Source organism: Betta splendens, chromosome 8 (assembly GCF_900634795.4).
Source record: "Betta splendens chromosome 8, fBetSpl5.4, whole genome shotgun sequence".
Taxonomy (NCBI): Eukaryota; Metazoa; Chordata; class Actinopteri; order Anabantiformes; family Osphronemidae; genus Betta; species Betta splendens.
The window spans coordinates 911,132-935,290 of NC_040888.2; the positions used below are offsets into that span (position 1 = coordinate 911,132).

A 24,159-nucleotide genomic window follows, 5' to 3' on the forward strand; every position below is an offset into this window, starting at 1 on the left:
AATATTTACTTCTAATTGTAAAAGAGTCAGGGGATAAAAACCATCACCAATTTATTAGAAAGCGCATTTACTTCAGTCCATTGTTTTAACAAATTGTAACGTCTCAGTTGAAGAAGAAGAAGCTGTGAGGAAGGTGATGATTCAGTAACAAACCTGCAGATTCACGTTCTCTAATGAATGAAACAGAGATGCTGGAGAAAGTGCTTTATTGATTGAATCAGACGCTGTGTTGACCTGTAAATGCACTGTGGGCATCACCATCATCCAGGCGGTGCCAGGACCGGAACCCAGCTGCTCCAGGTTCTGCTCCCCTTAATGTGTCCTGCTCAGGGGACGACGCCGTGTTTTCGACCCGTCTGGATGAAAGCGTCGACACAGCGGTCGATGTCCTCGTCTGAGTGGGCGGCTGAGATCTGGACTCGGATCCGGGCTTTGCCTTTTGGAACCACGGGGTATGAGAATCCAATGACGTACACGCCTGCGGAGGGAGGAGGCGTTACCAGAGGCAGAGGTGGGTCTGAGAGCGTTTAGAGTCCACCATCAGGAGAGCACAAACTATCCCAGCTGCTCTCAGGCAGACGTTCATCAGGTTCTGGGCCTCACCGAGCTTCAGCATGTCGTCGGCCATCAGAGAAGCCAGTCGAGCGTCACCCAGCATCACGGGACAGATGGGGTGAGCTGAGCCCGCGATGGTGAAGCCGGCCTGAGTCATGTTGGTTCTGAACCTGGACAAAGGACACACAGTCATGGTGTCAGTACTGTAGTAGAACCTAGATCACTGCAATGGAACCTGGAGCCTTGGAGTAGAGCCTGGAGCCTAGCAGCAGAACCTAGATCACCAGTAGAACCTGGAGCCTAGCAGCAGAACCTAGATCACCAGTAGAACCTGGAGCCTAGCAGTAGAACCTAGATCACCAGTAGAACCTGGAGCCTAGCAGTAGAACCTAGATCACCAGTAGAACCTGGAGCCTAGCAGTAGAACCTAGATCACCAGTAGAACCTGGAGCCTAGCAGTAGAACATAGATCACCAGTAGAACCTGGAGCCTTGAAGTAGAGCCTGGAGCCTAGCAGCAGAACCTAGATCACCAGTAGAACCTGGAGCCTAGCAGTAGAACCTAGATCACCAGTAGAACCTGGAGCCTTGAAGTAGAGCTTGGAGCCTAGCAGTAGAACCTAGATCACCAGTAGAACCTGGAGCCTTGAAGTAGAGCTTGGAGCCTAGCAGCAGAACCTAGATCACCAGTAGAACCTGGAGCCTAGCAGTAGAACATAGATCACCAGTAGAACCTGGAGCCTAGCAGTAGAACCTAGATCACCAGTAGAACCTAGATCACCAGTAGAACCTGGAGCCTAGCAGTAGAACCTAGATCACCAGTAGAACCTGGAGCCTAGCAGTAGAACCTAGATCACCAGTAGAACCTGGAGCCTAGCAGTAGAACCTATATCACCAGTAGAACCTGGAGCCTAGCAGTAGAACATAGATCACCAGTAGAACCTGGAGCCTAGCAGTAGAACCTATATCACCAGTAGAACCTGGAGCCTAGCAGTAGAACATAGATCACCAGTAGAACCTGGAGCCTTGAAGTAGAGCCTGGAGCCTAGCAGCAGAACCTAGATCACCAGTAGAACCTGGAGCCTAGCAGTAGAACCTAGATCACCAGTAGAACCTGGAGCCTAGCAGTAGAACCTAGATCACCAGTAGAACCTGGAGCCTAGCAGTAGAACCTAGATCACCAGTAGAACCTGGAGCCTAGCAGTAGAACCTAGATCACCAGTAGAACCTGGAGCCTTGAAGTAGAGCCTGGAGCCTAGCAGTAGAACCTAGATCACCAGTAGAACCTGGAGCCTAGCAGTAGAACATAGATCACCAGTAGAACCTGGAGCCTAGCAGTAGAACCAAGATCACCAGTAGAACCTGGAGCCTAGCAGTAGAACCTAGATCACCAGTAGAACCTGGAGCCTAGCAGTAGAACCTAGATCACCAGTAGAACCTGGAGCCTTGAAGTAGAGCCTGGAGCCTAGCAGTAGAACCTAGATCAATGCAATGGAACCTGGAGCCTTGAAGTAGAGCCTGGAGCCTAGCAGTAGAACCTAGAGCCCCAGAGTAGAACCTGCAGCCTAGATCCAGGAGCCCTGTAGTAAAACCTGGAGGCTAGCATTAGAACCTAGATCACCAGTAGAGCCTGGAGCCTAGCAGTAGAACCTAGATCACCAGTAGAACCCGGAGCCCTGCAGTAGAACCTAGATCAATGCAATGGAACCTGGAGCCTTGGAGTAGAGCCTGGAGCCTAGCAGTAGAACCTAGATCACCAGTAGAACCTGGAGCCTAGCAGTAGAACATAGATCACCAGTAGAACCTGGAGCCTTGAAGTAGAGCTTGGAGCCTAGCAGTAGAACCTAGATCACCAGTAGAACCTGGAGGCCCAGAGTAGAACCTGCAGCCAAGATCCAGGAGCCCTGCAGTAAAACCTGGAGCCTAGCAGTAGAACCTAAAGCCCTGCAGTAGAACCTAGATCAATGCAATGGAACCTGGAGCCTTGGAGTAGAGCCTGGAGCCTAGCAGTAGAACCTAGATCACCAGTAGAACCTGGAGCCTAGCAGTAGAACATAGATCACCAGTAGAACCTGGAGCCTTGAAGTAGAGCTTGGAGCCTAGCAGTAGAACCTAGATCACCAGTAGAACCTGGAGCCTTGAAGTAGAGCTTGGAGCCTAGCAGCAGAACCTAGATCACCAGTAAAACCCGGCGCCTAGCAGTAGAACCTAGATCACTGCAATGGAACCTGGAGCCTTGGAGTAGAGCCTGGAGCCTAGCAGTAGAACATAGATCACCAGTAGAACCTGGAGGCCCAGAGTAGAACCTGCAGCCAAGATCCAGGAGCCCTGCAGTAAAACCTGGAGCCTAGCAGTAGAACCTAGATCACCAGTAGAGCCTGGAGCCTAGCAGCAGAACCTAGATCACCAGTAGAACCTGGAGCCTAGCAGTAGAACCTAGATCACCAGTAGAACCTGGAGCCTAGCAGTAGAACCTAGATCACCAGTAGAACCTGGAGCCTAGCAGTAGAACCTAGATCACCAGTAGAACCTGGAGCCTTGAAGTAGAGCCTGGAGCCTAGCAGCAGAACCTAGATCACCAGTAGAACCTGGAGCCTAGCAGTAGAACCTAGATCACTGCAATGGAACCTGGAGCCTTGGAGTAGAGCCTGGAGCCTAGCAGTAGAACCTAGATCACTGCGGCAGAACCTGGAACCCTGCAGTAGAACCTAGATCACCAGTAGAACCTGGAGCCTAGCAGTAGAACCTAGATCACTGCAATGGAACCTGGAGCCTTGGAGTAGAGCCTGGAGCCTAGCAGCAGAACCTAGATCACCAGTAGAACCTGGAGCCTAGCAGTAGAACATAGATCACCAGTAGAACCTGGAGCCTAGCAGCAGAACCTAGATCACCAGTAGAACCTGGAGCCTAGCAGTAGAACCTAGATCACCAGTAGAACCTGGAGCCTTGGAGTAGAGCCTGGAGCCTAGCAGCAGAACCTAGATCACCAGTAGAACCTGGAGCCTAGCAGTAGAACCTAAAGCCCTGCAGTAGAACCTAGATCAATGCAATGGAACCTGGAGCCTTGGAGTAGAGCCTGGAGCCTAGCAGTAGAACCTAGATCACTGCGGCAGAACCTGGAGCCCTGCAGTAGAACCTAGATCACCAGTAGAACCTGGAGCCTAGCAGTAGAACCTAGATCACTGCAATGGAACCTGGAGCCTTGGAGTAGAGCCTGGAGCCTAGCAGCAGAACCTAGATCACCAGTAGAACCTGGAGCCTAGCAGTAGAACATAGATCACCAGTAGAACCTGGAGCCTAGCAGTAGAACCTAGATCACCAGTAGAACCTGGAGCCTAGCAGTAGAACCTAGATCACCAGTAGAACCTGGAGCCTTGAAGTAGAGCCTGGAGCCTAGCAGCAGAACCTAGATCACCAGTAGAACCTGGAGCCTAGCAGTAGAACCTAGATCACCAGTAGAACCTGGAGCCTTGAAGTAGAGCCTGGAGCCTAGCAGCAGAACCTAGATCACCAGTAGAACCTGGAGCCTAGCAGTAGAACCTAAAGCCCTGCAGTAGAACCTAGATCAATGCAATGGAACCTGGAGCCTTGGAGTAGAGCCTGGAGCCTAGCAGTAGAACCTAGATCACTGCGGCAGAACCTGGAGCCCTGCAGTAGAACCTAGATCACCAGTAGAACCTGGAGCCTAGCAGTAGAACCTAGATCACTGCAATGGAACCTGGAGCCTTGGAGTAGAGCCTGGAGCCTAGCAGCAGAACCTAGATCACCAGTAGAACCTGGAGCCTAGCAGTTGAACATAGATCACCAGTAGAACCTGGAGCCTAGCAGTAGAACCTAGATCACCAGTAGAACCTGGAGCCTAGCAGTAGAACCTAGATCACCAGTAGAACCTGGAGCCTTGAAGTAGAGCCTGGAGCCTAGCAGCAGAACCTAGATCACCAGTAGAACCTGGAGCCTAGCAGTAGAACCTAGATCACCAGTAGAACCTGGAGCCTTGAAGTAGAGCCTGGAGCCTAGCAGCAGAACCTAGATCACCAGTAGAACCTGGAGCCTAGCAGTAGAATCTAGATCACCAGTAGAACCTGGAGCCTAGCAGCAGAACCTAGATCACCAGTAGAACCTGGAGCCTTGAAGTAGAGCCTGGAGCCTAGCAGCAGAACCTAGATCACCAGTAGAACCTGGAGCCTAGCAGTAGAACCTAAAGCCCTGCAGTAGAACCTAGATCAATGCAATGGAACCTGGAGCCTTGGAGTAGAGCCTGGAGCCTAGCAGTAGAACCTAGATCACTGCGGCAGAACCTGGAGCCCTGCAGTAGAACCTAGATCACCAGTAGAACCTGGAGCCTAGCAGTAGAACCTAGATCACTGCAATGGAACCTGGAGCCTTGGAGTAGAGCCTGGAGCCTAGCAGCAGAACCTAGATCACCAGTAGAACCTGGAGCCTAGCAGTAGAACCTAGATCACCAGTAGAACCTGGAGCCTAGCAGTAGAACCTAGATCACCAGTAGAACCTGGAGCCTAGCAGTAGAACCTAGATCACCAGTAGAACCTGGAGCCTAGCAGTAGAACCTAGATCACCAGTAGAACCTGGAGCCTTGAAGTAAAGCCTGGAGCCTAGCAGCAGAACCTAGATCACCAGTAGAACCTGGAGCCTAGCAGTAGAACCTAGATCACCAGTAGAACCTGGAGCCTTGAAGTAGAGCCTGGAGCCTAGCAGCAGAACCTAGATCACCAGTAGAACCTGGAGCCTAGCAGTAGAACCTAAAGCCCTGCAGTAGAACCTAGATCAATGCAATGGAACCTGGAGCCTTGGAGTAGAGCCTGGAGCCTAGTCGTAGAACCTAGATCACTGCGGCAGAACCTGGAGCCCTGCAGTAGAACCTAGATCACCAGTAGAACCTGGAGCCTAGCAGCAGAACCTAGATCACCAGTAGAACCTGGAGCCTAGCAGTAGAACCTAGATCACCAGTAGAACCTGGAGCCTAGCAGTAGAACCTAGATCACCAGTAGAACCTGGAGCCTTGAAGTAGAGCCTGGAGCCTAGCAGCAGAACCTAGATCACCAGTAGAACCTGGAGCCTAGCAGTAGAACCTAGATCACCAGTAGAACCTGGAGCCTTGAAGTAGAGCTTGGAGCCTAGCAGTAGAACCTAGATCACCAGTAGAACCTGGAGCCTTGAAGTAGAGCCTGGAGCCTAGCAGCAGAACCTAGATCACCAGTAGAACCTGGAGCCTAGCAGTAGAACCTAGATCACCAGTAGAACCTGGAGCCTTGAAGTAGAGCTTGGAGCCTAGCAGTAGAACCTAGATCACCAGTAGAACCTGGAGCCTTGAAGTAGAGCTTGGAGCCTAGCAGCAGAACCTAGATCACCAGTAGAACCTGGAGCCTAGCAGTAGAACATAGATCACCAGTAGAACCTGGAGCCTAGCAGTAGAACCTAGATCACCAGTAGAACCTGGAGCCTAGCAGTAGAACCTAGATCACCAGTAGAACCTGGAGCCTAGCAGTAGAACCTAGATCACCAGTAGAACCTGGAGCCTAGCAGTAGAACCTAGATCACCAGTAGAACCTGGAGCCTTGAAGTAGAGCCTGGAGCCTAGCAGTAGAACCTAGATCACCAGTAGAACCTGGAGCCTAGCAGTAGAACCTAGATCACCAGTAGAACCCGGAGCCCTGCAGTAGAACCTAGATCACCAGTAGAATCTGGAGCCGAGCAGTAGAACCTAAAGCCCTGCAGTAGAACCTAGATCAATGCAATGGAACCTGGAGCCTTGGAGTAGAGCCTGGAGCCTAGCAGTAGAACCTAGATCACCAGTAGAACCTGGAGCCTAGCAGTAGAACATAGATCACCAGTAGAACCTGGAGCCTTGAAGTAGAGCTTGGAGCCTAGCAGTAGAACCTAGATCACCAGTAGAACCTGGAGCCTTGAAGTAGAGCTTGGAGCCTAGCAGCAGAACCTAGATCACCAGTAAAACCCGGCGCCTAGCAGTAGAACCTAGATCACTGCAATGGAACCTGGAGCCTTGGAGTAGAGCCTGGAGCCTAGCAGTAGAACCTAGATCACCAGTAGAACCTGGAGCCTTGGAGTAGAGCCTGGAGCCTAGCAGTAGAACATAGATCACCAGTAGAACCTGGAGCCTTGGAGTAGAGCCTGGAGCCTAGCAGTAGAACATAGATCACCAGTAGAACCTGGAGGCCCAGAGTAGAACCTGCAGCCAAGATCCAGGAGCCCTGCAGTAAAACCTGGAGCCTAGCAGTAGAACCTAAAGCCCTGCAGCTGAACCCGGGGCCCTGCAGTAGAACCTACATAATCAGTAGAGCCTGGAGCCTAGCTGTAGAACCTAGAGCCCCAGAGTAGAACCTGCAGCCTAGATCCAGGAGCCCTGTAGTAAAACCTGGAGGCTAGCATTAGAACCTAGATCACCAGTAGAGCCTGGAGCCTAGCAGCAGAACCTAGATCACCAGTAGAACCTGGAGCCTAGCAGTAGAACCTAGATCACCAGTAGAACCTGGAGCCTAGCAGTAGAACATAGATCACCAGTAGAACCTGGAGCCTAGCAGTAGAACCTAGATCACCAGTAGAACCTGGAGCCTTGAAGTAGAGCCTGGAGCCTAGCAGCAGAACCTAGATCACCAGTAGAACTTGGAGCCTAGCAGTAGAACCTAGATCACCAGTAGAACCTGGAGCCTTGAAGTAGAGCCTGGAGCCTAGCAGCAGAACCTAGATCACCAGTAGAACCTGGAGCCTAGCAGTAGAACCTAAAGCTCTGCAGTAGAACCTAGATCAATGCAATGGAACCTGGAGCCTTGGAGTAGAGCCTGGAGCCTAGCAGTAGAACCTAGATCACTGCGGCAGAACCTGGAGCCCTGCAGTAGAACCTAGATCACCAGTAGAACCTGGAGCCCTGCAGTAGAACCTAGATCACCAGTAGAACCTGGAGCCTAGCAGTAGAACCTAGATCACCAGTAGAACCTGGAGCCTAGCAGTAGAACCTAGATCACCAGTAGAACCTGGAGCCTAGCAGTAGAACCTAGATCACCAGTAGAACCTGGAGCCTTGAAGTAGAGCCTGGAGCCTAGCAGCAGAACCTAGATCACCAGTAGAACCTGGAGCCTAGCAGTAGAACCTAGATCACTGCAATGGAACCTGGAGCCTTGGAGTAGAGCCTGGAGCCTAGCAGCAGAACCTAGATCACCAGTAGAACCTGGAGCCTTGAAGTAGAGCCTGGAGCCTAGCAGCAGAACCTAGATCACCAGTAGAACCTGGAGCCTAGCAGTAGAACCTAGATCACTGCAATGGAACCTGGAGCCTTGGAGTAGAGCCTGGAGCCTAGCAGCAGAACCTAGATCACCAGTAGAACCTGGAGCCTAGCAGTAGAACCTAGATCACCAGTAGAACCTGGAGCCTAGCAGTAGAACATAGATCACCAGTAGAACCTGGAGCCTAGCAGTAGAACCTAGATCACCAGTAGAACCTGGAGCCTTGAAGTAGAGCCTGGAGCCTAGCAGCAGAACCTAGATCACCAGTAGAACCTGGAGCCTAGCAGTAGAACCTAGATCACCAGTAGAACCTGGAGCCTTGAAGTAGAGCCTGGAGCCTAGCAGCAGAACCTAGATCACCAGTAGAACCTGGAGCCTAGCAGTAGAACCTAAAGCCCTGCAGTAGAACCTAGATCAATGCAATGGAACCTGGAGCCTTGGAGTAGAGCCTGGAGCCTAGCAGTAGAACCTAGATCACTGCGGCAGAACCTGGAGCCCTGCAGTAGAACCTAGATCACCAGTAGAACCTGGAGCCTAGCAGCAGAACCTAGATCACCAGTAGAACCTGGAGCCTAGCAGTAGAACCTAGATCACCAGTAGAACCTGGAGCCTAGCAGTAGAACCTAGATCACCAGTAGAACCTGGAGCCTTGAAGTAGAGCCTGGAGCCTAGCAGCAGAACCTAGATCACCAGTAGAACCTGGAGCCTAGCAGTAGAACCTAGATCACCAGTAGAACCTGGAGCCTTGAAGTAGAGCCTGGAGCCTAGCAGCAGAACCTAGATCACCAGTAGAACCTGGAGCCTAGCAGTAGAACCTAAAGCCCTGCAGTAGAACCTAGATCACTGCGGCAGAACCTGGAGCCCTGCAGTAGAACCTAGATCACCAGTAGAACCTGGAGCCTAGCAGTAGAACCTAGATCACTGCAATGGAACCTGGAGCCTTGGAGTAGAGCCTGGAGCCTAGCAGCAGAACCTAGATCACCAGTAGAACCTGGAGCCTAGCAGTAGAACCTAGATCACCAGTAGAACCTGGAGCCTTGAAGTAGAGCCTGGAGCCTAGCAGCAGAACCTAGATCACCAGTAGAACCTGGAGCCTAGCAGTAGAACCTAGATCACCAGTAGAACCTGGAGCCTAGCAGTAGAACCTAGATCACCAGTAGAACCTGGAGCCTAGCAGTAGAACCTAGATCACCAGTAGAACCTGGAGCCTTGAAGTAGAGCCTGGAGCCTAGCAGCAGAACCTAGATCACCAGTAGAACCTGGAGCCTAGCAGTAGAACCTAGATCACCAGTAGAACCTGGAGCCTTGAAGTAGAGCCTGGAGCCTAGCAGCAGAACCTAGATCACCAGTAGAACCTGGAGCCTATCAGTAGAACCTAGATCACTGCAATGGAACCTGGAGCCTTGGAGTAGAGCCTGGAGCCTAGCAGCAGAACCTAGATCACCAGTAGAACCTGGAGCCTTGAAGTAGAGCCTGGAGCCTAGCAGCAGAACCTAGATCACCAGTAGAACCTGGAGCCTAGCAGTAGAACCTAGATCACTGCAATGGAACCTGGAGCCTTGGAGTAGAGCCTGGAGCCTAGCAGCAGAACCTAGATCACCAGTAGAACCTGAAGCCTAGCAGTAGAACCTAGATCACCAGTAGAACCTGGAGCCTAGCAGTAGAACATAGATCACCAGTAGAACCTGGAGCCTAGCAGTAGAACCTAGATCACCAGTAGAACCTGGAGCCTAGCAGCAGAACCTAGATCACCAGTAGAACCTGGAGCCTAGCAGTAGAACCTAGATCACCAGTAGAACCTGGAGCCTTGAAGTAGAGCCTGGAGCCTAGCAGCAGAACCTAGATCACCAGTAGAACCTGGAGCCTAGCAGTAGAACCTAAAGCCCTGCAGTAGAACCTAGATCAATGCAATGGAACCTGGAGCCTTGGAGTAGAGCCTGGAGCCTAGCAGTAGAACCTAGATCACTGCGGCAGAACCTGGAGCCCTGCAGTAGAACCTAGATCACCAGTAGAACCTGGAGCCTAGCAGCAGAACCTAGATCACCAGTAGAACCTGGAGCCTAGCAGTAGAACCTAGATCACCAGTAGAACCTGGAGCCTAGCAGTAGAACCTAGATCACCAGTAGAACCTGGAGCCTAGCAGTAGAACCTAGATCACCAGTAGAACCTGGAGCCTTGAAGTAGAGCCTGGAGCCTAGCAGCAGAACCTAGATCACCAGTAGAACCTGGAGCCTAGCAGTAGAACCTAGATCACCAGTAGAACCTGGAGCCTTGAAGTAGAGCCTGGAGCCTAGCAGCAGAACCTAGATCACCAGTAGAACCTGGAGCCTAGCAGTAGAACCTAGATCACTGCAATGGAACCTGGAGCCTTGGAGTAGAGCCTGGAGCCTAGCAGCAGAACCTAGATCACCAGTAGAACCTGGAGCCTTGAAGTAGAGCCTGGAGCCTAGCAGCAGAACCTAGATCACCAGTAGAACCTGGAGCCTAGCAGTAGAACCTAGATCACTGCAATGGAACCTGGAGCCTTGGAGTAGAGCCTGGAGCCTAGCAGCAGAACCTAGATCACCAGTAGAACCTGGAGCCTAGCAGTAGAACCTAGATCACCAGTAGAACCTGGAGCCTAGCAGTAGAACATAGATCACCAGTAGAACCTGGAGCCTAGCAGTAGAACCTAGATCACCAGTAGAACCTGGAGCCTTGAAGTAGAGCCTGGAGCCTAGCAGCAGAACCTAGATCACCAGTAGAACCTGGAGCCTAGCAGTAGAACCTAGATCACCAGTAGAACCTGGAGCCTAGCAGTAGAACATAGATCACCAGTAGAACCTGGAGCCTAGCAGTAGAACCTAGATCACCAGTAGAACCTGGAGCCTTGAAGTAGAGCCTGGAGCCTAGCAGCAGAACCTAGATCACCAGTAGAACCTGGAGCCTAGCAGTAGAACCTAGATCACCAGTAGAACCTGGAGCCTTGAAGTAGAGCCTGGAGCCTAGCAGCAGAACCTAGATCACCAGTAGAACCTGGAGCCTAGCAGTAGAACCTAAAGCCCTGCAGTAGAACCTAGATCAATGCAATGGAACCTGGAGCCTTGGAGTAGAGCCTGGAGCCTAGCAGTAGAACCTAGATCACTGCGGCAGAACCTGGAGCCCTGCAGTAGAACCTAGATCACCAGTAGAACCTGGAGCCTAGCAGTAGAACCTAGATCACCAGTAGAACCTGGAGCCTAGCAGTAGAACCTAGATCACCAGTAGAACCTGGAGCCTAGCAGTAGAACCTAGATCACCAGTAGAACCTGGAGCCTTGAAGTAGAGCCTGGAGCCTAGCAGCAGAACCTAGATCACCAGTAGAACCTGGAGCCTAGCAGTAGAACCTAGATCACCAGTAGAACCTGGAGCCTTGAAGTAGAGCCTGGAGCCTAGCAGCAGAACCTAGATCACCAGTAGAACCTGGAGCCTAGCAGTAGAACCTAAAGCCCTGCAGTAGAACCTAGATCAATGCAATGGAACCTGGAGCCTTGGAGTAGAGCCTGGAGCCTAGCAGTAGAACCTAGATCACTGCGGCAGAACCTGGAGCCCTGCAGTAGAACCTAGATCACCAGTAGAACCTGGAGCCTAGCAGTAGAACCTAGATCACTGCAATGGAACCTGGAGCCTTGGCGTAGAGCCTGGAGCCTAGCAGCAGAACCTAGATCACCAGTAGAACCTGGAGCCTAGCAGTAGAACCTAGATCACCAGTAGAACCTGGAGCCTAGCAGTAGAACCTAGATCACCAGTAGAACCTGGAGCCTAGCAGTAGAACCTAGATCACCAGTAGAACCTGGAGCCTTGAAGTAGAGCCTGGAGCCTAGCAGCAGAACCTAGATCACCAGTAGAACCTGGAGCCTAGCAGTAGAACGTAAAGCCCTGCAGTAGAACCTAGATCAATGCAATGGAACCTGGAGCCTTGGAGTAGAGCCTGGAGCCCTGCAGTAGAACCTAGATCACCAGTAGAACCTGGAGCCTAGCAGTAGAACCTAGATCACTGCAATGGAACCTGGAGCCTTGGAGTAGAGCCTGGAGCCTAGCAGCAGAACCTAGATCACCAGTAGAACCTGGAGCCTAGCAGTAGAACCTAGATCACCAGTAGAACCTGGAGCCTTGAAGTAGAGCCTGGAGCCTAGCAGCAGAACCTAGATCACCAGTAGAACCTGGAGCCTAGCAGTAGAACCTAGATCACCAGTAGAACCTGGAGCCTAGCAGTAGAACCTAGATCACCAGTAGAACCTGGAGCCTAGCAGTAGAACCTAGATCACCAGTAGAACCTGGAGCCTTGAAGTAGAGCCTGGAGCCTAGCAGCAGAACCTAGATCACCAGTAGAACCTGGAGCCTAGCAGTAGAACCTAGATCACCAGTAGAACCTGGAGCCTTGAAGTAGAGCCTGGAGCCTAGCAGCAGAACCTAGATCACCAGTAGAACCTGGAGCCTAGCAGTAGAACCTAGATCACCAGTAGAACCTGGAGCCTTGAAGTAGAGCCTGGAGCCTAGCAGCAGAACCTAGATCACCAGTAAAACCTGGAGCCTAGCAGTAGAACCTAAAGCCCTGCAGTAGAACCTAGATCAATGCAATGGAACCTGGAGCCTTGGAGTAGAGCCTGGAGCCTAGCAGTAGAACCTAGATCACTGCGGCAGAACCTGGAGCCCTGCAGTAGAACCTAGATCACCAGTAGAATCTGGAGCCTAGCAGTAGAACCTAAAGCCCTGCAGTAGAACCTAGATCAATGCAATGGAACCTGGAGCCTTGGAGTAGAGCCTGGAACCTAGCAGTAGAACCTAGATCACCAGTAGAACCTGGAGCCTAGCAGTAGAACATAGATCACCAGTAGAACCTGGAGCCTTGAAGTAGAGCTTGGAGCCTAGCAGTAGAACCTAGATCACCAGTAGAACCTGGAGCCTTGAAGTAGAGCCTGGAGCCTAGCAGCAGAACCTAGATCACCAGTAAAACCCGGCGCCTAGCAGTAGAACCTAGATCACTGCAATGGAACCTGGAGCCTTGGAGTAGAACCTGGAGCCTAGCAGTAGAACCTAGATTACCAGTAGAACCTGGAGCCTTGGAGTAGAGCCTGGAGCCTAGCAGTAGAACATAGATCACCAGTAGAACCTGGAGGCCCAGAGTAGAACCTGCAGCCAAGATCCAGGAGCCCTGCAGTAAAACCTGGAGCCTAGCAGTAGAACCTAAAGCCCTGCAGCAGAACCCGGGGCCCTGCAGTAGAACCTACATAATCAGTAGAGCCTGGAGCCTAGCTGTAGAACCTAAAGCCCTGCAGTAGAACCTAGATCAATGCAATGGAACCTGGAGCCTTGAAGTAGAGCCTGGAGCCTAGCAGTAGAACCTAGAGCCCCAGAGTAGAACCTGCAGCCTAGATCCAGGAGCCCTGTAGTAAAACCTGGAGGCTAGCATTAGAACCTAGATCACCAGTAGAGCCTGGAGCCTAGCAGTAGAACCTAGATCACCAGTAGAACCCAGAGCCCTGCAGCAGAACCCGGAGCCCTGCAGCAGAACCCGGAGCCCTGCAGCAGAACCCGGAGCCCTGCAGCAGAACCCGGCGCCCTGCAGTCATGCTTATGAATAGGATTAGACCCTCATCATTTCCCTTTCTGCTCACGCCAGCAGCGCCTCCCAGGATGCCGCCACGCGGCATCTACCGCCACGCGGCATCTACCGCCACGCGTCCGGTCAGGCTCCGCCCACCTCATGGTTTTCGCCGCCATGCTCTGTGAAATCTCGTTGGAAGCCAGCAGCAGCTCCAGCGCCCGCGTGGCGCAGCCGACCACAGCAGGGGGCAGGGAGTTGGAGAACAGGTAGGGACGGGAGCGCTGCCTCAGCAGGTCGATCAGAGGCTTGGGGCCCACGGTGTAGCCGCCTGAGGGGAGGACACCAGTTAGTGGGAGCTCCAGTTTCCACACACGACCCGTCCCGGTGCCGACGAGACGCACCGGCGGCGCCGCCCAGAGCTTTGCCCAGCGTGGAGTTAACGATGTGGACCCTGTCCATCACTCCCAGCAGCTCGTCCGTTCCCCTGCGAATCACAGCCGGTTCATTCATTACTGTGGCGCCAGAACCGGGAGAAGCGGCGGGACGAGCCGCTGGCCCACCTGCCCCTCGGACCCAGGAACCCGGTGGCGTGGCACTCATCGATGAACACCATGGCGCCGTAGCGCTCGGCCAGGTCGCAGATCCCCTGTAGCGGAGCCACGTCTCCGTCCATGGAGAAGACGCCGTCCGTCACCACGAGGCGCATTCGAGACGACTGAGGAGACAAAACGCTGACGTGTGACCCAACAGAACAGAATCTACTAGAACCAGCACACATTCCGCCTCATGGCTGGTCTTCTAAGCGGCAGCTTGAATCAACCCAGAAGGCCTCGGCTTTGACCTTTGACAGCACAAACCAGGTGCTGCTCGCTGCTTTTGTGTGTTTGTGTTTTATCAGCTTTGACTTTGTGTGACTGTAAAAGCTTCGCGCGCTGACGTCGGTTCCATGTTCCACCTGAGCCTCTCCGAGCTTGTTCTCCAGGTCGCTGAGGTCCATGTGTTTGTAGCGCAGCCTCTGGGCTCGACACAGACGGATCCCGTCGATGATGGAGGCGTGGTTCAGCTCATCCGACAGAACCGCGTCATCTGGGCCCAGCAGAACCTGGTGGTGGAAACGGTGTCACACAGGATCTCAGTCCCTCAAACAGGACTTTAACAAGCGAACGGCTGTGATTTGGGTCGATGCACAGACCCAGACTGACCTCGAACAGACCGGCGTTGGCGTCAAAGCAGCTGGCGTACAGGATGCAGTCCTCCCGCTCGTGGAACTGTGCCAGCTTCTGCTCCAGGCTTTTGTGAATGTCCTGCAAACACACTATTCATCAGCCGATTTCCGTGGAGTCGCTGTGTTGCAGTGGTGTGTGTGTTCTGGCCGCTGCACCTGAGTCCCACAGATGAATCTGACCGAGCTCAGTCCGGCCCCGTGGGACCTCAGAGCCTCCAGGCCCGCCTGCACCACCTCAGGGTGACTGGACAGGCCCAGGTAGTTGTTGGCACAGAAATTCAGTATGGCTGAAAAAGAAAACACACACGTCAATGCTTTCAGGTCGTCAACAGTGAGAACCTAAAACCTGAGTGAGCAGCTCGGAACCACACACCCGAACAAAGAGGCGGAAAACCACAGCTGATCTGGAATCAGCGGTGTCGGACCGGTGAAGAATAAACAGACCAGCTGATCAACTGACAGCCAGCAAGAGGTTTCATTTACCTCTAAACTAAAGCAGCAAATGTTTGGTTTTTACCATGTGAATGCTGAGGAAAGGGAAAATACACCCAGACACTTTAGCATTTGTTTTTTTACACACTCATCTGTTATTTCATCACTAAGAGTTCTGTCATTATTGCTTATTAGAGCTTGTTTTAACTTTTTTATGTATTGTAAATATAGAAAAGTCCTTTTACTGTAGCTCAGCGGGCGTGTCCTGTAGGTCTGAGTCTAGTGCTGCGTTCACGGACCGGGACTTAAACCCGGGTTACTCACCGCCGCCGCTGCCGTCCACGCTGATCCGCGCTCCCTGCTTGGACGTGATGATCCGCTCTGCCTTCCACGTTCCGGCGGCTCGGATGGTGTCCAGCTCGTTCTCCAGAACCACTCGCGCTTCAGCGACAGCACCATAGGTCCGCTTCAAAGTCTGAGCCGATGCTCGCAAAACCTCCCGAACCGGGTTTATCAAACTCCGAGCAGCTTTTCCGAGAGACATGATGGGACACGCGGAGTGCACACGCAGGAGAGCACGAGCGTGGCTGCGTGACGTAAGTACGTGGGCGTAGAGACGGTGGGCCAATCAGATGGAAGAGAAAACCACAAGCTGCGTGCTTCGTCCAATCACATTTTAGTTTTAAGCCGTTTTTCTGAATCGCCTACGTGTTGCTTTTTGAAAATAGCTTCTGTAAAGTTCAAAGGGCAGTTTGTTTATAAGAGTAAAATTATTGTCTTCATCGTAGGAGCAGAGCATGCGCGGTAAATACTCAGAGTAGCAAAAATTAAACGGCAGAAATCTGCTGGGACATAGAAGCATTCAGAATCGACTAACAGTGAGTAATTCCTCCTAATCAGGTTCCGGTAACAAGTACAACGTAGCTAAAGCTAATGCTAATGTTAAAGGTAGGCTCTTCTGACGCATTATTATTGTTACCCTGAAAACCAAAGTAGTGGCAAAGGACGGAACGGTACCGCCAGTTAAGCTTCGGTTAGACTCAAAATCTGCACGAAAGGTTTACACGAGGGACAGCGTTTAACTGCTGAAATGACTCAAAGAGATGCTGGAGTCAGAGCCTTGGTGGAGCTCAGCCCCCAATGGAACAATTCCATTCAATTCGCTCATTGCTTTAATAATAATGTATGTTTACATATATATTAAACATAATTTAGTACATAAATTTATTATTGACACAATATTCTGCCATTCAATTATTTTTATTTTCAGTAAAATTCATTTTTACTTATCACAACTAAACTAATACAGCATCCAATAACTAACTTTACACCAACTAAAAATGTAAAATAGTGAGTGCACTCAAATGACTTCAGATCTTTTGCTTTACTTTTTGAAACCACAATGTTTCAGGGAAAGCACTGAACTTAAAATATCAGTGATTATGATTTAAAACAAACAAGTGTTGACAATGGTTTTGTGATAGAATTATTCTATCTTCAACCAGGGGATGGGTTAAATGCAGAAGACCAATTTCTTTGTTACATTGTATGTGATAATGACCAATAAAGTCTTTCTTTACATTCATTCAGAACAACAATACAGACCTACTGAGACAAGTGTTAGTTAAGCTGTAATCACTGACGTGGTGACTCATGAAATACAAGTCAGTTATTCAAAAGAAAAGCTTGATTTTATTCAACAAGTATAATAAACATTTGTTTTTTCATCTGTATTTGTATCAGCTGATTCACATTTTGTGCATTTCATCCAGACTTTTAATGGCATCTGCTTTAATGCATTCTTTCCACTCTCTGGGAATTTCTCCATCACCTTGGAATTTTTTGTCATAGTATTGTTCCAGCAGTGTCTGAAACCGACAAACAAACCATTTCCAGTACGGCAGGTTAGATCCATCAGGAGTAATTCTCCAGTTCTTGTACTTTGGTCCAGCTGTTCTGTACAGTTTGTAGGGAATGGTCTCGTTTGAATCATGGCTATGATAAAAACGCCCATCACCTGCAACTTTTGTTGTGCAAAACTCAGTTGTCATTTCCACTGTGCCTCTGTAGTACCATCCATTGACTGCAGTGGATCTATGAAATGGAACACTGTGGTCACCAGCATGATCTTTCAGAGTGTTGGTACAAACAGCTCTACAGAACGGACACTGGACCCAGCAGCAACTACACAGCTGGTCAATGAGGATCTGATCAGGCTGCAGCCTGAAGTCCTTCATCTTATCCAGCGAGAGGCTGCTCATCTCTGTAACTATGGATGTCAGGCCTGTCTCTACCTCATCTTTAAGATGGTCAAAGTCACTGATGTCAATGAAGTTTTGAGAACAGATGGGATCAAATGTCAGTTTGTCTTTTATTAAAGCAGAGAATTCCTCCAGCCACATGTCAGTGTTTCCTCTCTGGGCTTTGACTTTGTCTGTTGCTGTAAATAAAGCATTGCTCACTAGATTCTTCACGTCTTCAACATTCTTTTTCAGTATCTTCAGAGCTTTTTCTTTGTGTTCTGTGAAGATGTATTTCCTCACTTCCTCCTTTATAAAACTCTCTACATGTTTCCTTGGGTGGTGGATGTAGTTAATGAAACCATCAAAGTTTTCCTTCTCTGCCAGTGACTTCAACACGTGTTTCTCCAGGTCCAGTCTGTTCCCATTGAATGCTGGGTAGTTACACTTCATCTCTCTGGCCAGATCCATGGCCGTCTGGTTACAGATATAGTCCACAGTGGAAACCTTCAGTTTTTCACAGATCAGTCCTCCCAGAACAACAGCAGACGAGGCTCCTTTGCAGTAGCTACTAAAAACGTTGTAGTATTGTTCTCTCTTGGTTTCTAGAAAAACATGTGGATCGTTCCTCATCTTAAATTTTTTGTGGGACTCTGTGAACCAACTCTCAGCTCTGTCAAACACAAACAAACAGAGATCAACTGCAAACTCCTTCTTCAGAGAATATTTTTTCTGTGATTCAAATTCTGCTACTTTTCCTTTTACATCTTTGGACACTTCTTGTAAATAAGCTGAACTGAAGCCTGATGTAGCGACAGGTTTGGTTTTAAATGTGTCCTTAGACTGTTTTTCTACATTGTCAATGAAGGTTCTGGTCTGATGTTGTTCTTCAGGTGGTAGAGTTGACTCTTGCCAAACCTTCCACCAGGATTTACTGACATAACCACTATAATCTTTTAGATGTGCCATGTTTTTATAAGTTAGTTTCTTTTTTCTGTCATCAATCAGTTTCCATTCAAACCCAAGCTCCTGGAGGATCCTGTACTGTTCCTCTTCCATGTTAATGTCTTCAACAGGTTGAATACCTTTGGTCAGTTCTGCGACCCAGTTCCTCCACACAGAGTTAAACTGGTTTTTAAGTTCCTCTTCATTTTTGGCCCTTTCTCTTAACTTCTGAGCGAGTTCTTTGCTCTTTTGGAGCAGCTTGGTCTCAAACTCTGTCTTTGTTTCCTCCCACTTTTTACAAGCTTTCTTCTGCTGGAGGACTTCGTCCAGTTTTCTTTTCACTTCTTTCACCTGTTCATTATGAAAATCCTTGATTTTAGTTTCAAAGTGATTTTGCCACTGAACCAACATTTCTCTATCTTTGTCATCTTCAAAATACTTTGTCATTTCACTTTTAATTTCTTCGTATGTTTCACTTATTTCTTTGTAAAGATAACTGAGCTCAACTTTGTCCAGTTTTCCATTTTCAATTCTGGTGTCAAGCTGGTTTTCAATAGTCAACATGTTGCTCCTCAGGGTCCAGGTCCAGTTTCCGTACTGAACCTCAAGTTTTCTGTACACTGCGATTTCCAGTGTGTTTTTGAAGCTGAAGACAAAGTTTTCATTCAGCAGCGCGTTCCACAGGTCCTGGATTTTACCGCTGAACTGTGACAGAGTGACCCCATCAGACCGTGAAGCCTTAGACAGGATGAAGTCCTTCAGCTCCTGGACGCTCTCGCTGTAACCTGGGTTTGGAGGAGCCATCGGTGGACTTCCCTCCCACAGCTGAGCAAAGTATTTCACATCTGTCTGAACATCGAATGCAATGACGTCACTGAAGCTCTCTGCGTCGCTGCCCTCCTCTCTGGCTGCTAGTTGAACCATCTGGTCCAGTTTTTCTTGCAGGCGTCTCTTTCCTTCCATGTTTTTCTCTGTGGCTGTGATGTCTGTAACATTCTGGTGAACAAACACACAACTTGGAGAAAGTTTGACCTTCTTCATCCTCATAAAAGCCTGAACAACAATCTGCAGAACATCCTGCATGTCGGCTGGATTCTCTCCAAAGATGTTGATGAGCGTCATGTTTCCCAGACCAACTACAAACGTTGCCAGCTCGTTGTCGTGGTGAAGTGTGTCGTTTCCTTCCAGCTCCAGAGCTCGCAGTCCTTCGGTGTCCACCACTAGAATGTAGTCAAACCTCAGGTCCATCTCCTCTGACACCTTGAGCAGCTGCACTCACTGCAAACTGCAGTCCAAACATGGCGTTCAGCATCGTTGACTTCCCGCTGCTCTGAACGCCCAGAACCGACAACACAAAGACTCTGCGGTCGCCCACTTTCCTCCTGACTTCATGTAAAACACTGGAGACCCACGTTAGAGGCACGTGACCTGCGTCTCCATCCATCAGCTCCAGGGGGTGTCCTGATAGCATCAGCTCTGCAGCCAGCGCCGGGTATTTGGACCAGTGGCTCGGAACCTCCTCTGGAGGTGCGTCCACAGATTTATGGGCTTCATAGATCTGCCCCATTTCTCTAAAGATGTGCTCCAAGCCAAACGTGGCCGACTGCAGCTTCTGGGAGATTTGTTCAAGCTCAGTTTGTTTGGTTTTTAACTTGTCTGATTTGTCATGTTTCTTCCTAAGAGCCAAAACCTCCGACCATGTTTTATCATAGTCTTGAAGTATTGAACAGAGATCATCAGTAGAGAGAGCGTCTATCAAGATCTGGGTCCATTTAATGAAATACTCTTTGTCTGGTGACGGCAGTGAAGACAAACTGTTGATGAACAACTTCATCACTTCACTACATGAAGCTTTGCACTGATCTCGTCGTATTTGCATCAGTTGCTGTTGTTTTTTACTTTTCTCCTTTTCAATGTTTCCTTTGAGGTGATACAGCTCTTTGTTTATTCTGCACCAGTTTTGCCACAGAGCACCTTGACAACGGAGGAATTCATCTTTGATCTTTGAAACATCCATCTTCGAAAGCAGCATTTCCTTTGCAGATTTTCCATTGCAGTCTGTATCACTTTTATCAATACTATAAAGCAGATTCACTACTTTTATTGCAGCAGATTTTCCTTCGAGGCACAATGTATTTTCATCCACTCTGAGTCCAGAGACCTCAGCCAAGGTTTCAAGCTGGAAGGACTCATGTGGTCCAGATAAGATCTTTCCAATTATTCTTTTCAGCTCAGCAGAAACATCTGCCAGGCTTCTGTCTTTTAGACCCATTTTGAAGTTTCCCTTTTTTTTAACAACAGCATCACAGCTATCATTAATAAGACAAATCAGTTTTTTTTCGGACTTTCGGAGGGCTTCGATGACCGTCCAGCTTTTGTCTCCTTTCTCCAGCGTCGGCACCAGAACAACGTTGACTGAAGACTTTCCAAGCAGTATTTCTCGCTGCCGTTCAAACTCCAGCGCGTCTCCATGCAGGTTACAGAAGGCGATGCAGGCAGTGAAGGCATCGTTGGCTTTGCCAGCAGGACAGTACCAGGCGATCTCTGCCACGCCGTCCATCAGCAGCCGGCTCTTGGTGCTGCCTGCACAGTTTCTGTGGAAGAAGGTGCTGTGACGCTCGTTGATCAGGTCGTTCATCAGCTGAGACTTGGACACTGACAGAGAACCCAGACGCAGGAACGACACCATGGGGGTCTGAGCTTTGTAGACGGGGACACTCGTCATGGTTGGAGGGGTCCTCCATGTTTTAATGATTTGTCTGAAGGTCCAGAGAGGAAAGTGAACCTCACCAGTTAGTGGGTGAGGAACCAGCAGAGGTAACGCGTACTGACACTGGGAGAGTTTAGTGACCATGTTCTGCTGCAGGAAGCTGTCAGAGCAGTGGAACACGGCCATCTGAACGTCCATCGGATGAACCGGAGTCTGGGCTGCTTGATTCGTGTTGATACTTGTGCTGTAGAAATCATCATCATCATCGTCATCACTTGCATCTGTATCTACTGTGACAGTCTCTAGACTTCTCACCTCAGGACATTGTGGTTTTACAGGAATGTATCTGGCTCTGTAGTCTAACATCATCAGCCGCTGAAGAAACGTACAAGCTAGATCTTTCTCAAATGTCTCATGATCCGGTTTCACACACGAACCGATCATAAGTAAATCACCAGAAGACATCTTCTGAAGTTTGTCTTGAAGGTGAAGCCTGCTGAATACTGTTTCATGTCCTTCTGAAATGTTTACTGGCTGTTAATAGAGAAACACAGGTATTATTCTACAATCAAATTTTAATAATAATTTAAATAAGGCAATTAAATACTTTATCATTCTTTTCCAAGTAAGGAGCATTGGTTTCATTTACTTACAGATTAAGAAAACACATGAATACTTTTATTTTGTTAGGTAGCACATACTGTCTACAGTTTATAAAATAATGCTGTTATAATGCAGTTACAGCAATCACAAGTAGAGTTGAAAATAGAATTTTTGACATGTGACATGAATCTAAGGCTATCCTGATTAATCATAAGATCTCACCTTTCCCTCCATTTTGTCTTCACATTTCTCCAGCTCATCTGCAATAGGACAATGCAACAAACAGAGCAGTTACAAACATAATGTTCTTTTGTGTTTTGCATTTTCCCCATTTAAACATGATGTGTTTTGTTTATTATATAATTAATATTTTGTCGGGCCATTGTAGCAGTTTATGACAAAAATGTGAATAATTACTTTATAATAATTGAATAATGCATTAATTAAATTGCAGTAATGCTCAATTCTTTCTCTTACATAAAGTAAAGGAATCATATTTAACTTGAAATATGTTTGTTAATAACTTGAATATGTTTGTTAAATTATAAATTTGTAATGTCACAGCTTGTCCATCTACAATATGTTTTATTTTGAAATCCGGTTTGGCCGCTCCCTCACACTTATTTTACTGCAATCATTCCTTGTTCTCTCTCGCTCAGTATGTCTTCACTCTTCAACCTCAGTACGTTGCTAGTTCTCCATCTTGTGATGCTGCGCAGGTCTCTCTCTTATTGGAACCAGCTGCGTTTTGCAAGCTGACGACTTTGACTCATGTTTGAAGAAGGTTTTTGGGTCTTTTTGTTCCCAAAGAATGACCTTTTTCCAACAACTCTCAAGTGAAAACCTGTTCAACTCACAGAATGTAGTTAAAGACTATTGTCAGGGACAGAGTCTCTCATGCAAATAGTTTGTTGCTTGATATTGTCCACATGAACGTTTTTGGCTCTAGGTGAAAATCCTTGTCATACATTATGCCACAGATCAGGCTTTTTGAAATTACTGCCTCCAGATTCTAGATTTGAGAAAACACATGGAAAATATTCACCATTGTGTGAGATGTTCTGGCTTTGTTGCACAAAGCCAAGGGCTTAAATTCAACCAAGATAAGTTAAAAATCTATGGCTTGCTTACAGAAATGCAGGACCAGTTAAAACCAGTTTAGTTTCCATGAAGATTTAATGTGTTGTCTGTTGATTTGTGATTAAATTTATCCTGAACATGGCTCTGTTTGACTTTGTTTTTCGATTAGACCGATTTTTTAATTTTTATTTGTTTTCTGATTCTTTGCTCAAAATATTTTTATAGCCTCACCTCTTTGCCGAATCATTGAGGATTCCACATGTTCGTCTCTGGGCTCCAGCTGTAGTTTCTGCTTGTCGCGTTCATCAAACATCTTTCTGCTGTAGCAGTTTGGAGGGTTGTCAGAGACCATGGGGTCTATTTTTTCCATCAGTTCTATGATCTCGTTTCCGTCTGTCATATTTCTGGAACACGAGTGGAATCTGTTCTCATCAAATCTGCTGTTGGTTCTCAGGTCTGTCACTGCACCTTCACAATCTTCATCTGACTCATGAGTCACGACTGTCAGGACATGAGACAGTGACTCCTTCCCAAAGGTTTGTTCCAACCACTGCAGTCCTGAACGGTAAAGTTCAGCATGAGGACCGTTAGGTACCAGCAGCACGAAGGCGTGAAGTCCCACATTCAATGGGACCTGTCTCAAATCGAGCATGTTAATGACGGAGATCCTCCGACCACACAGATCATAGAGTCTGGCTGAAAACTGCTCTGTTTGTTCCTTATGGTGGATTAAGATGTTGTTTAGTCCAATGTTAATTGATGACGAGTCACCAGTTAACACAAGTGTGAGTTCAGGCACCACTGGAACAAAAAAAATTCATTCAGTTAAAACTATTAAAGCAAAATTCATGGTGTTTATTAGTTGTGAAACAAACTCTCAGATTCTGAAGATGTTGAACCTGTGTCTGTCGTCTCTGCAGACTTGTCACCAACACCTTCACCATCTTTGTCTTCATCCATGTGTCCTAATAGGTCCATAGATCAGAGAGGTAATTAATGTATTTTCATAAATCTCTATAGATTTTATTAAGGTTTAGTAGTGTTTTCCAGAACAACAAAGTTGGAGGAGTTCACCTTTTTCTTTTGGCACAGTTTTAACTTTTGAGTCCTTTTCATCTGCTGCATTGTCACAGTTCTCCATCCTCTCTGTCCTTAGCTGTTAGTCAATATAAAATGAAATCAGTTGGAAATTTTTATTAGTTTGTTTATACAGCAACAAATGATAAAGGCCATTTCAAGTCCTTAGTGTTGTTCCCCTGAGTTTCCAGTCCAGCAATTAGAAGATTCTTCATTGTTCTCAGTTCTTGTAATTAATTTTTAGTTTCTCTTACTTTTACTCCATTAGCATTTGATATCCTCCTGTGTTTACGCATTAAACTGAACAAAACCGATATTCATTTCTCTCCCAGAGCACATGGTTGTCAGATTAGTGTGTGTAACAGTTCTCATCTTTCAGAAACAATTATTTTTAGATTTGTTGTGAATTCCATATAACATTTGACAATTAAGTTTAGTATCTGAATTGTATCTATTGAGCGTTGGTTA

General features: G+C 48.3%; 2 protein-coding genes and 1 long non-coding RNA gene across 3 annotated transcripts; 1 reads left to right on the forward strand and 2 right to left on the reverse strand.

Moving 5' to 3' along the window:
- Window positions 1-189: 189 nt before the first annotated feature.
- On the reverse strand, window positions 190-15,648 carry gcat (glycine C-acetyltransferase). The gene is made up of 9 exons (XM_029158698.3): window positions 15,361-15,648; window positions 14,761-14,891; window positions 14,582-14,683; window positions 14,335-14,481; window positions 13,940-14,094; window positions 13,781-13,863; window positions 13,536-13,707; window positions 604-725; window positions 190-478 (listed from the first exon to the last, which is right to left on the reverse strand). The coding sequence occupies exons 1-9, from the start codon at window positions 15,578-15,580 to the stop codon at window positions 327-329; spliced, it is 1,284 nt and encodes a 427-aa protein (XP_029014531.1). The 5' UTR covers window positions 15,581-15,648; the 3' UTR covers window positions 190-326.
- A 17-nt stretch (window positions 15,649-15,665) lies between these two features.
- On the forward strand, window positions 15,666-22,755 carry LOC121202379 (uncharacterized). Its single transcript, XR_005897950.2, has 2 exons — window positions 15,666-15,914; window positions 20,614-22,755. It is a non-coding gene; the product is annotated as an uncharacterized LOC121202379 (long non-coding RNA).
- LOC114860127 (interferon-induced very large GTPase 1-like) lies at window positions 16,191-23,829 on the reverse strand. The gene is given in 6 exon segments (XM_041071804.2): window positions 16,191-19,494; window positions 19,496-21,465; window positions 21,757-21,794; window positions 22,846-23,415; window positions 23,514-23,579; window positions 23,689-23,829. Coding segments are annotated over 6 exon segments (5,421 nt in total). The 5' UTR covers window positions 23,756-23,829; the 3' UTR covers window positions 16,191-16,784.
- Between the last annotated feature and the right edge of the window lie 330 nt (window positions 23,830-24,159).